The sequence below is a fragment of the Eretmochelys imbricata genome, chromosome 1, assembly GCF_965152235.1.
Source record: "Eretmochelys imbricata isolate rEreImb1 chromosome 1, rEreImb1.hap1, whole genome shotgun sequence".
NCBI lineage: Eukaryota > Metazoa > Chordata > Testudines > Cheloniidae > Eretmochelys > Eretmochelys imbricata.
The window spans coordinates 221,759,059-221,769,601 of NC_135572.1; the positions used below are offsets into that span (position 1 = coordinate 221,759,059).

Here is a 10,543-nt window from a genome sequence, read left to right on the forward strand (position 1 = left end):
TCAAGGAAAAAAGGTGTATAAAAATAGAGCTGTGGTAAATAGTTGTGAAGAGCGTGATCCAGTAGAAAAGACAATCTTAGGAAGCAGAAGTGTGGGAAAGGAGCATTTTACTGTCTTGTATTCAAAGCTGGCACTTGTCGGGGATTTTACATCTATAACACACTTTATACAAACATTAGCTACCAGCTCCTTGGCAAGAAGATAGAGGATGGGACTGCCATCAACATACATGTAACATTCACAACTTTGCAGAAAGACAATGACTATAATCAGATCTCATGCTTCAGGGCTTCATCCAGTCTCCTGCAGGGGTCAGGAAGGAATTCTGGGAAGCCCCCATCTTTGTGTTTTGTTTTGCTTCATTTTGTTTCTTGCCCTCCTCTGAAGCATCAGGCGTTAGCTACAGAGGGATATGTGTCACTGGATGGGCTGGACCAGTCCTCTGAGATGATACAGAGAAACCTCTTTCGAAGATAGGTGGTCTTTTCCACATGTTCAGGGTCAAACCAATTGTCAGATTTGGGGTCAGGAAGAAATTTCCCCCCAGGTCAGATTGGCAAAAAGAGACCTTGGGGGATTTTCCTCTTCCTCTGAAGCATGGAGCGTGGATCACCTGCCAGGATTATCAAGGCATCTCTCAGGGAACCAGTTCCCTGCCACTGTGGGGCCCTTCGGCATCGGTGGCACCTTACTCGCTCCTGCTTTCTGACTTTGGCACACAAGAGTTTATTCTCCTGAGGACTGAAATGCTTTACTCTAAGTGCATCTTTCGGCTCAAACCTAGAGGAATCTGGGTGAAATGCAATGGCCTGTATTATACAGGAGATCAGACTAGATGTTCTAATGGTCCCGTCTGGCCTTAAACTCGATGAAAAAAAAGATGTTCTCACCATTTTGCAGAGAAAAACCTGCGTGGGGGAAGAATTATTTAAGCTGCTCCAAAGGGGAATAACCAGAAATAATGAGATGAGATTAAAAAACATTTAAGATAAATGTGAGGAAGCTTCCTGACAGAGAATTAGCCCTGGGAACCATCATCAAAGGGCTGTGATGGAAAGAAACCCTGTCACCTGGCTCATTTAAATTCCAGCACTGGGAATGTGCGGTAGGGTTCAGGCTTGCACTGAGCCCACGGGGAGGGGCTGGATGATCCCATAGTATTTCCCATCTCTGGTTTCAATGACCCTGTGCAAACCCTGCCCTTTGTTTTCAGGCTCCAGAAGACCCTTGGATCCCTTCTCTGAGGCCGTGTACGAGGAGATTGATTATAACCTGATGAGAAAAAAGCAGGAGATGTTCAGTCACTCAGGTCTGTGGGTCTCACTCTTAACAGGGAGCAGCTATCTAATGCCCCATCCATCGGAGGCCCTGACCCAGATTTAAATCACTGCAGCTTCAGCCCTGTGAGCTTGTCACTGGAGCTGGGCAAAAGTCTCCGTTATGAAATGTTTTGGTGAAAAGTGCAGATTCAGAGACACCGAAACATTTCACAAATTCCTATCAATTTCACCCAATTGTTCCAAATACACACAGAATGATTCATTTCATTTCAACACTTTCTAAAGAAAACATTTTGTTTTTTTCAATTGGATATTACTTTTCCATTAGAAATTTCCTTTAATATTATCGGAAAGAAAACAAATAAACAAAAATTAACAAATGTCCAAAAGAACACCATATGGTTTCATTCAACATTAAGCTTTTTTTTTACTTTTGCATTTCCCAAAAATTGACAAAAAAAAAATCATTTTTGGCTCAACTAAAAACAATCTTATGTTTTTCTTTTTTCCCCCAATGGTCAGAAAACCAAACCACCTGTTTTTTTTACCAAGATCTAGCTGTGGGAGCTGGGTCTGTGGTGAGACCAGCAGTTACTCATGTAGACTGAGAGAGATGGATTTCCTTCCCACCGGACACTGAGTGTCCCAATTCTAGGAACAATTAATTTCCCATCTGCCCGTCCTGCAGCCTTGGCGTGTAACCAGTGAGGGGTCAGGAAAGCGACTGTCTGGGGCAGGCTAAACTATCATTTGAAAACTTCTTTGGAGCACTGGAGCAGGGGATGTTCTTTGCCCCCCTCCCACCGCAGCCACTGGTCTGTTGTGTCAGCTCCCTCCTGCCCCTGGAGCAGAGAGACCAGCCCAGGAGAGCCTCATGAGTTTGAATCCTGGCCCTTTTATCCTTTGTGCCATTTTGTCTCAATGTCTGATGGGAACATCCTGCCCAAGGGCTCTGCTGTGGTGGAGCTCTGAGAACATGCTCAGGGCATCCCCCAGCATCACTGCCAAGATGGTTACAGTGAATGACAAAAAGAAAAGGGGTACTTGTGGCACCTTAGAGACTAACAAATTTATGAATCACAGACTCTGCTTTGGGCCTTTCTTGGTTTAATCTGGAAACACCATGGAGAGCTGATCGACTGATTTATGGGGTAGGTGGGTATTTACCCTTAAGAAGGAGGAGTCCCCTCTGTGGCTGAGGAGGCCAGGACAGTTGTGGAACTTCCCTGGACCAGCAGCCAGAGACGTGCCTTTCACTCACCACAGCATCCTTCAGGTCAGATTGTATCATCCCCTCAGTCACATTTACCACAATAACATGGAGATTTCTCTTGGGGAGTCTGTGTCAGACTCTCACTACTCGGAGTTGCTGTGAGTCACCACGTCCTGTAGAGGAAGGTATAGACTGAGACTGGAAATCCTGCTCCAGGCCCCGGATGTGTTCCCAGTCCCACAGTTGTTCTGTTCTCACTGTGATGAATTTCTGGTTCTCGTCTCTCCAGTCTCCTATTCAGATGATTCAGTGACGAAGCTGCAGTATTACACTGGGGACAGCGAGGGGGAAAATGATCCTGGATCAGAACAAGGTAATGGGGGAGGGGCAGACTCAGGCCAAGAGACCCAAAATCTGGGCAGAGAACAGAATTTCTATGACACTTTCTGCAATCGCAGCCATTTCCCCTCACACGGTTCCCATTTTACACAGTCAGGTCTCATCCCATTGAACAGGATTTCTGTCAGAATCTCAGGATGGGAACATGTGACCATCTCCTGAGCACACTGAGTGACTCCCAGTGACCTCCCCAGGTGAGGAGCTGGAGGAGACGGGTCAGTGTCTTTGGGTGGAGGCGTCAGTGCCCAGCAGGGCTAGTCTCTTCTCCCCAAGAGAGAGAGGAATCAATCATAGAATCAGAATCACAGAATATCAGGGTTGGAAGGGACCTCAGGAGGTCATCTAGTCCAACCTCCTGCTCAAAGCAGGAACAATCCTCAACTAAATCATCCCACCCAGGGCTTTGTCAAGCCTGACCTTAAAAACTTCGAAGGAAGGAGATTCCACCACCTCCCTAGCTAACGCATTCCAGTGTTTCACCACCCTCCTAGTGAAAAAGTTTTTCCTAATATCCAACCTAAACGTTCCCCACTTCAACTTGAGACCATTACTCCTTGTTCTGTCACCAGCTACCACTGAGAACAGTCTAGAGCCATCCTCTTTGGAACCCCCTTTCAGGTAGTTGAAAGCAGCTATCAAATCCCCCCTCATTCTTCTCTTCCGCAGACTAAACAAGCCCAGTTCCCTCAGCCTCTCCTCATAAGTCATGCGTTCCAGTCCCCTAATCATTTTTGTTGCCCTCCAGTGGACTCTTTCCAATTTTTCCACATCCTTCTTGTAGTGGGGGGCCCAAAACTGGACACAGTACTCCAGATGAGGCCTCAACAATGTCGAATAGAAGGGAACGATCACGTCTCTTGATCTGCTGGCAATGCCCCTACGTATACATCCCAAAATGCCATTGGCCTTCTTAGCAACAAGGGCACACTGTTAACTCATATCCAGCTTCTCGTCCACTGTAACCCCTAGGTCTTTTTCTGCAGAACTGCTGCTGAGCCATTCGGTCCCTATTCTGTAGCGGTGCATGGGATTCTTCCATCCTAAGTGCAGGACTCTGCACTTGTCCTTGTTGAACCTCATCAGATTTCTTTTGGCCCAATCCTCTAATTTGTCTAGGGCCCTATGTATCCTATCCCTACCATCCAGCGTATCTACCTCTCCTTCCAGTTTAGTGTCATCTGCAAACTTGCTGAGGGTGCAATCCACACCATCCTCCAGATCATTTATGAAGATATTGAACAAAACAGGCCCCAGGACCGACCCCTGGGGCACTCCACTTGATACGGGCTACCAACTAGACATGGAGCCATTGATCACTACCCGTTGAGCCCGACAATCTAGCCAACTTTCTATCCACCTTATAGTCCATTCATCCAGCCCATACTTCTTTAACTTGCTGGCAAGAATACTGTGGGAGACCGTGTCAAAAGCTTTGCTAAAGTCAAGGAACAACATGTCCACCGCTTTCCCCTCATCCACAGAGCCAGTCATCTCATCATAGAAGGCAATTAGATTAGTCAGACATGACTTGCCCTTTGTGAATCCATGCTGACTGTTCCTGATCACTTTCCTCTCCCCTAAGTGCTTCAGAATTGATTCCTTGAGGACCTGCTCCATTATTTTTCCAGGGACTGAGGTGAGGCTGACTGGCCTGTAGTTCCCAGGATCCTCCTTCTTCCCTTTTTTAAAGATGGGCACTACATTAGCCTTTTTCCAGTCCTCTGGGACTTCCCCCGATCGCCATGAGTTTTCAAAGATAATGGCCAACGGCTCTGCAATCACATCTGCCAACTCCTTTAGCACTCTCGGATGCAGTGCATCCGGCCCCATGGACTTGTGCTCTTCCTGCTTTTCTAAATAGTCCCGAACCACTTCTTTCTCCACAGAGGGCTGGTCACCTCCTCCCCATGCTGTGCTGCGCAGTGCAGTAGTCTGGGAGCTGACCTTGTTCGTGAAGACAGAGGCAAAAGAAGCATTGAATACATTAGCTTTTTCCACATCCTCTGTCACTAGGTTGCCTCCCTCATTCAGTTAGGGTCCCACGCTTTCCTTGACTTTCTTCTTGTTGCTAACATACCTGAAGAAACCCTTCTTGTTACTCTTAACATCTCTTGCTAGCTGCAACTCCAGGTGTGATTTGGCCTTCCTGATTTCACTCCTGCATCCCTGAGCAATATTTTTATACTCTTCCCTGGTCATTTGTCTAATCTTCCACTTCTTGTAAGCTTCTTTTTTTTGTTTAAGATCAGCAAGGATTTCACTGTTTAAGCCAAGCTGGTCGCCTGCCATATTTACTATTCTTTCTACACATCGGGATGGTTTGTCCCTGTAACCTCAATAAGGATTCTTTAAAATACAGGCAGCTCTCCTGGACTCCTTTCCCCCTCATGTTATTCTCCCAGGGGATCCTGCTCATCAGTTCCCGGAGGGAGTCAAAGTCTGCTTTTCTGAAGTCCAGGGTCCGTATTCTGCTGCTCTCCTTTCTTCCCTGTGTCAGGATCCTGAACTCGACCATCTCATGGTCACTGCCTCCCAGGTTCCCATCCACTTTAGCTTCCCCTACTAATTCTTCCCGGTTTGTGAGCGGCAGGTCAAGAAGAGCTCTGCCCCTAGTTGGTTCCTCCAGCACATGCACCAGGAAATTGTCCCCTACCCTTTCCAAAAATTTCCTGGATTGTCTGTGCACCGCTATATTGCTCTCCCAGCAGATATCAGGGTGATTGAAGTCTCCCATGAGAACCAGGGCCTGTGATCTAGTAACTTCCGTGAGTTGCCTGAAGAAAGCCTCGTCCACCTCATCCCCCTGGTCCGGAGGTCGATAGCAGATTCCCACCACGACATCACCCTTGTTGCTCACATAAGATTGTCCTATGTTATAATTACAGATGGGCTCAGCCCAACTCATTGATCCAAACCCACCAGAACTTTGTGGGAGGGGGGATTTGCAGATTCTGACCCCAGCTTCGGATCTCAGTTTTGGGGCTGGCACCTGTCGCTATAACAGGCTGAAGCAAAATCCTGGACCTGAACTTCCCAGCCTGGCCCCATCTCTAATTATAAACAGGGCGGCATTTCTACCCCAGCTGCTCTCAAGGGAGTCCATGATTTGGGCCCTGTGGGAGTTTAACCTGCGGCTGGGTGGGGGAGACACTGAGCAGATGAGCCAGTTCTGCTGAGAAGCTGGAGAGCTGCCAAGTTGAGCCCTGGGCTGCCTGAAAGGCTAGCGGAGAGCAGGAGCTCACAAAGGATCAGGCCAGTGAGCTCCCAGTGGGAGCTTTAATTCATGCAGAGGGGAGGTTTCCCCTCCCCAGTGAAACAGGAAAATTCAAACCTGTCTGCAGAGATCAGCTGGATTCACACAGGCCGGCTCTGGCCTGGCAGTGCCTGTGTTCCAACCTGTTATCTCAGCACAGGCCCAGATCCTGCTCCCACTGAAACACATAAAAGAGCTGCTGTTGGATTCTGCAGGGACAGGATTGGCCCTGAGTTATTTCTGGGGCTCCTGTTTTACTGTAGTTCTCTGACTTGTGCCCTTCTCAGCATGGGCCCCTGCGACTTCCCCTCTCATGTGCCATGACAAACAGCTCTAGTTAGAAGGGCCACTTGCACTGAAGAGACGCTGCTGGTGCCATGGGCTGAGTGTGGTGTTTGCTGTTCCAGAGGGAGTTTCCCCAGGGGGGTCTCAGTTGGATTATGATAACGTGGAGGAGCCTGCCTTGAACGACGTCCCCCAGACTCCAGATGGCCGAGGTGAGCATTTAATCCGCCTCCTGGAAGCAACGTCACCCTGACGAAAAACTAACTGTATTTCCCAGTAGGGACAATAGTGGTTTGTTAAGAAAACCAGGAAGTTCACCCACCAGTATTATCTATTGGTGTAAAGCTGGGGGCGCTGATCAGGTGCATTACAAGAGCTGTGTGGAGGCCCAGGTGTAGGGAAGCATGTGATGTCCAAAGGCATAATAAAGGCCCATAGCAAGGACTGAGGGAGCAGTTCGCTCAGGAGCTGCCCACGCTATACTTGGCTCAGGTCACTGTCCCAGCTTATGTACATCTGTGTCAGGCACGCTGTGCTGGGGGGAACATAGAGATTTTACACCCAAGGACCCATGTTCCAACCTTATTAGCTGGCTTCCCGCCCCCCCCCCCCCCACGCTTGTAATCTAGGAGCTCTAGGATCCTCTCAATTAGCTCCTGAAATATATCAAATCAATGTGATATGTGAAATCCCCCAGTCTGAGGGTTTCAGAGGAGGGCTTCTCTTAATGCCCTGAAGGTGGAAGTTAAGTGCTGAGAGATCCCCAGGGACCAGTGAGGCTGATGCATCTGCAGCAAGTAGTTTATTTCTGTCTTCACTGTGAATATTCTCTTAATTACTTCCCATCTTCACGTCAGATGCCCCTGCCCTGCCTGGAGATGTCCCAGGGGCTGTTTACGATGATGCCAGAGAAGTGTCTGTCCCTGAAGGTGACCCTGGCTTGTGGCAGAATGATGAAAAAGGCACTGGGGCAAGTGACAGGGATGCACAGACAGGTGAATGGAGAACTGTTTGCGCTTTACAGTGTCTCTGCAGAGTGGGGTAGCTGGAAATGTGGGGTACACAGCAAGGGAACAGCGCTGGCCAACCCAACGCCTGTGAGAAAAACTCTCCTTCTCTCATTTCTCCATTCCCTCAAAGAAGAGGCTTCAGTGCCTGAAATAGAGAGAGGAAAAGTAGGATCTGTGCTGGGTGGTACTTTGTGGTCAAACCAGCAGGATAGCTCGGATTCCCTCAAGCTCTAGGTTCAAATCCTTGTGTGGCTGCCCTACTCTTGATGTACTGGATTCCTACCTATTTACTGAACGTGTATCTTTTGGGCAGAATCTTATAAACCAAAGTCATGTTACTGCTGCACAAATGCTAAAGAGCCCATGACACTTCCTGTAAAAGTCGGGCTTAGCCCATTATCCTTGGCCTAAGTTTCCACTCCCCTCCCTGTTGTGCCACGAGCAGAGGAGGTGCAGTGGTGATGAAATGTGCATTGCTTAGTACTTGATGCTTATCTTCATTGTTAGGGCAGAGTGAAAGTTCTGATGTCCTTAAGTGCTCCTGGCTGGTAAGTGCTTGGGATTTTTTTCACCAATGTACAGGTAGCTATAGCTGGCACTGGGCAGTGTTAGCTGGTCTGGAAACCAAAGGTTTTAATTTCTAGACTGTGTATCGAGATGATGGATTAGAACTTGTTCTAGACGAAGCCAGAAGACTGAAGGGGGAACAATTCCTAGCCCACACCGTAAAGCAAAGGTTCTCAAACTGTGGAGCATAGAATATATTCTGGGGCAGCATGAGAAGCCAGAGCAGAGAGCAGCGGCTACTTTCCAGGTGCCCAGCTTCGAAGGCAGTGCTGCAACCAGCAGCAGCGCAGAAGTAAGGATGGCAGAGTATGGTTTTGCCACTCTTACTTCTCTGCTGCTGCTGGCGGTAGTCCTGCCTTCAGAGCTTGGCAGCCAGGGAGCTATGTACTTACATGGCTCTTTGTGATTCAATGCCTGACTCCTTTTCATACTTAGTGAGAGTTGGACATTGATTTTTTTAAAATCAGTAGATGTACTTGTGTGGTGGGGGTGGGGGGTGTCAACTACAATGGACACAAAGAAGGGGGCTGATCAAATAAGTTTGAGAACCACTGCTGTAAACGCCGCCTTGCTCTGCTGCTGCCCATCACCATAGAGTGGATCCACTGACTATGTGTCTCCTCTGGTATTTTCAGGTGGGAGTCTGCACTCACGAAGGAGTGAAGGTGTATCTGGGATGGAGAAGGAAACCCTGTTCCTGCCTCCGGGAGACACAGGTTATGATGATGTGGGACATTGTGACTCTGGGGGATCAATATCAGAACAATGTGATTGGACAAAATAACCTTGTGCTGATGTAAACGCTTCACCTCTTTCTCTTAGAAATGCTCCCTCTGTTATGATGGTCCAGAGACAATCCCTTCCAGTCTGATAGACAAAGCAGGTGTTTTTATAAGATTTGTGTGAAGTTGCAAGAAATATAAGTGTGAGAGGGAAAAGATTCATAAACTTTCTTTGTATAATTTTCTATTGTTTCAAGGGGTGGAAGTTTCCTGCTTTTTTATGCCTTTAATTTCTTCATCTTGAATTTGTTCCTTTTGCATATTAAATCCTTTCTGAAAGTCTTCCCTGTTGTGGAAGTGTTTCTTGCCAGATGAATTGTGCAGTTTCCAGGGTTCATCACAGGGAGAGGCTGAGATACAACAAACCAAGAGACAAGGGCAGGCCACCTCTGGGTATGGCCAGCTCTTTGATGGGAGGTGGGTTTACACTGAATGTTCTGTCAGGCATGTGGTAAAAGTGAGACACCAGCAAGAGAACATTCTGAGATGAGCAACATGGTTGTTCCTAAACCTAATTCAGATCTGAAACTTTCCCTGAATCCAAGGAGATAAATGGGAAATTCTCTCTGGGTAATTCACACCTGAACTGAAGGAAACAGGTAAAAAGAATTCCCCATTAGCGATAAATATAGAGGATGAATATTTCTGCAAGGACAAAAAATAAATTGTATAGAAAATAATGACAAGAGGAGGGTTAATAAGAATCTGGGTTTCCACTGAAGCAATAAGGCTAAAACAAGTAACAAGTCACTGAGTTGTTACTAGAAACCCCAGTAAAACCGATCGTTTTCACACAGTGGAATATTTATTTCCATGACAATCTACGAATATAGTTTAAAGTCAATGCTGAGCTGAGTACTGACCAGTGGAGAAGCCAGAGGTGTTCTCTGGATGAACCCTCAGTGAAATCAATACCAGAATGCCCACAGAGTACATCGCTATTTCACAGAAATATCTTTCTTTCCTTCACCACCAATCCTGCATGCAGTTTGGTCACTTCATCTGTAGAAGGATGGAATGAAAATAGAAATGATGAGAGAAGGAGTTTCCAATCATCTGCATTCAACAGGGTCAGGGGTCATATGAAGACACAGAAATACAGCAATTTACTTTCGAAAAGAGAAAAATTAAAAAGACATGACTGAGACATGTCACTGACCCGTGGAGACTGAGGAGGGAAATCTCAGGGGCTGTGCTACCCTGTTCCAGGGCAAAGAAAGGAGGAGAACTCCCCCCGAAAATGACACCTGCAGATCCTGGAGAAAAGGAAAGAGAACAGGGACAGCAGTAGGTGAAGGTGACTGAGTAGGGGATTCCCTTGTATAAGTGGGGGATGTTATAGAGATATTGTGATCTGGATCACTTTTGTCCATTCAAACACTGAGCTTTAATAAAATGCAAGATCATATTTCTGTGACTCAGAAGAGGATTTAGGCGTCATAGCGGACAAACAACTCAGCATGAAATTCCAGTGCCATGCTGTGGCCAAAAGGACCAATGCCATCTTTGGATATTTTCATGGGGTCAACTCACTGCACGTGGTGCCTCCACCTGGCAGCTCTGGGGATTAGCTCTTGCCAGGCACTACCCTTCTCTGATGGTATCTCTACCCGTCATCTCTTTCACCCTATGGCCCCTCTCACTCTTCGAGCTGCAGCTTCCTTTTAGTGACCTGGCCAGAGAGCTGAGCCACAAAGGTTCTCCCCTTCCAGGGAATTCAAAGTCCTTGTGGAGGAGCTGTCCAGCTGGCATCC

General features: G+C 47.3%; 1 protein-coding gene across 1 annotated transcript in view; it reads left to right on the top strand.

The window, feature by feature from the left end:
* LOC144268902 (antigen WC1.1-like) overlaps positions 1–8,916 on the top strand; it is a 43,868-nt gene extending 34,952 nt beyond the window's left edge. The window contains exons 11-15 of the mRNA XM_077824218.1: positions 1,214–1,309; positions 2,783–2,866; positions 6,553–6,642; positions 7,288–7,425; positions 8,643–8,916. Of these exons, the coding sequence (XP_077680344.1) occupies positions 1,214–1,309; positions 2,783–2,866; positions 6,553–6,642; positions 7,288–7,425; positions 8,643–8,791 (557 nt within the window). The 3' untranslated portion in view covers positions 8,792–8,916. The remainder of the gene's footprint in view (positions 1–1,213; positions 1,310–2,782; positions 2,867–6,552; positions 6,643–7,287; positions 7,426–8,642) is intronic.
* The last annotated feature ends 1,627 nt before the right edge of the window (positions 8,917–10,543 follow it).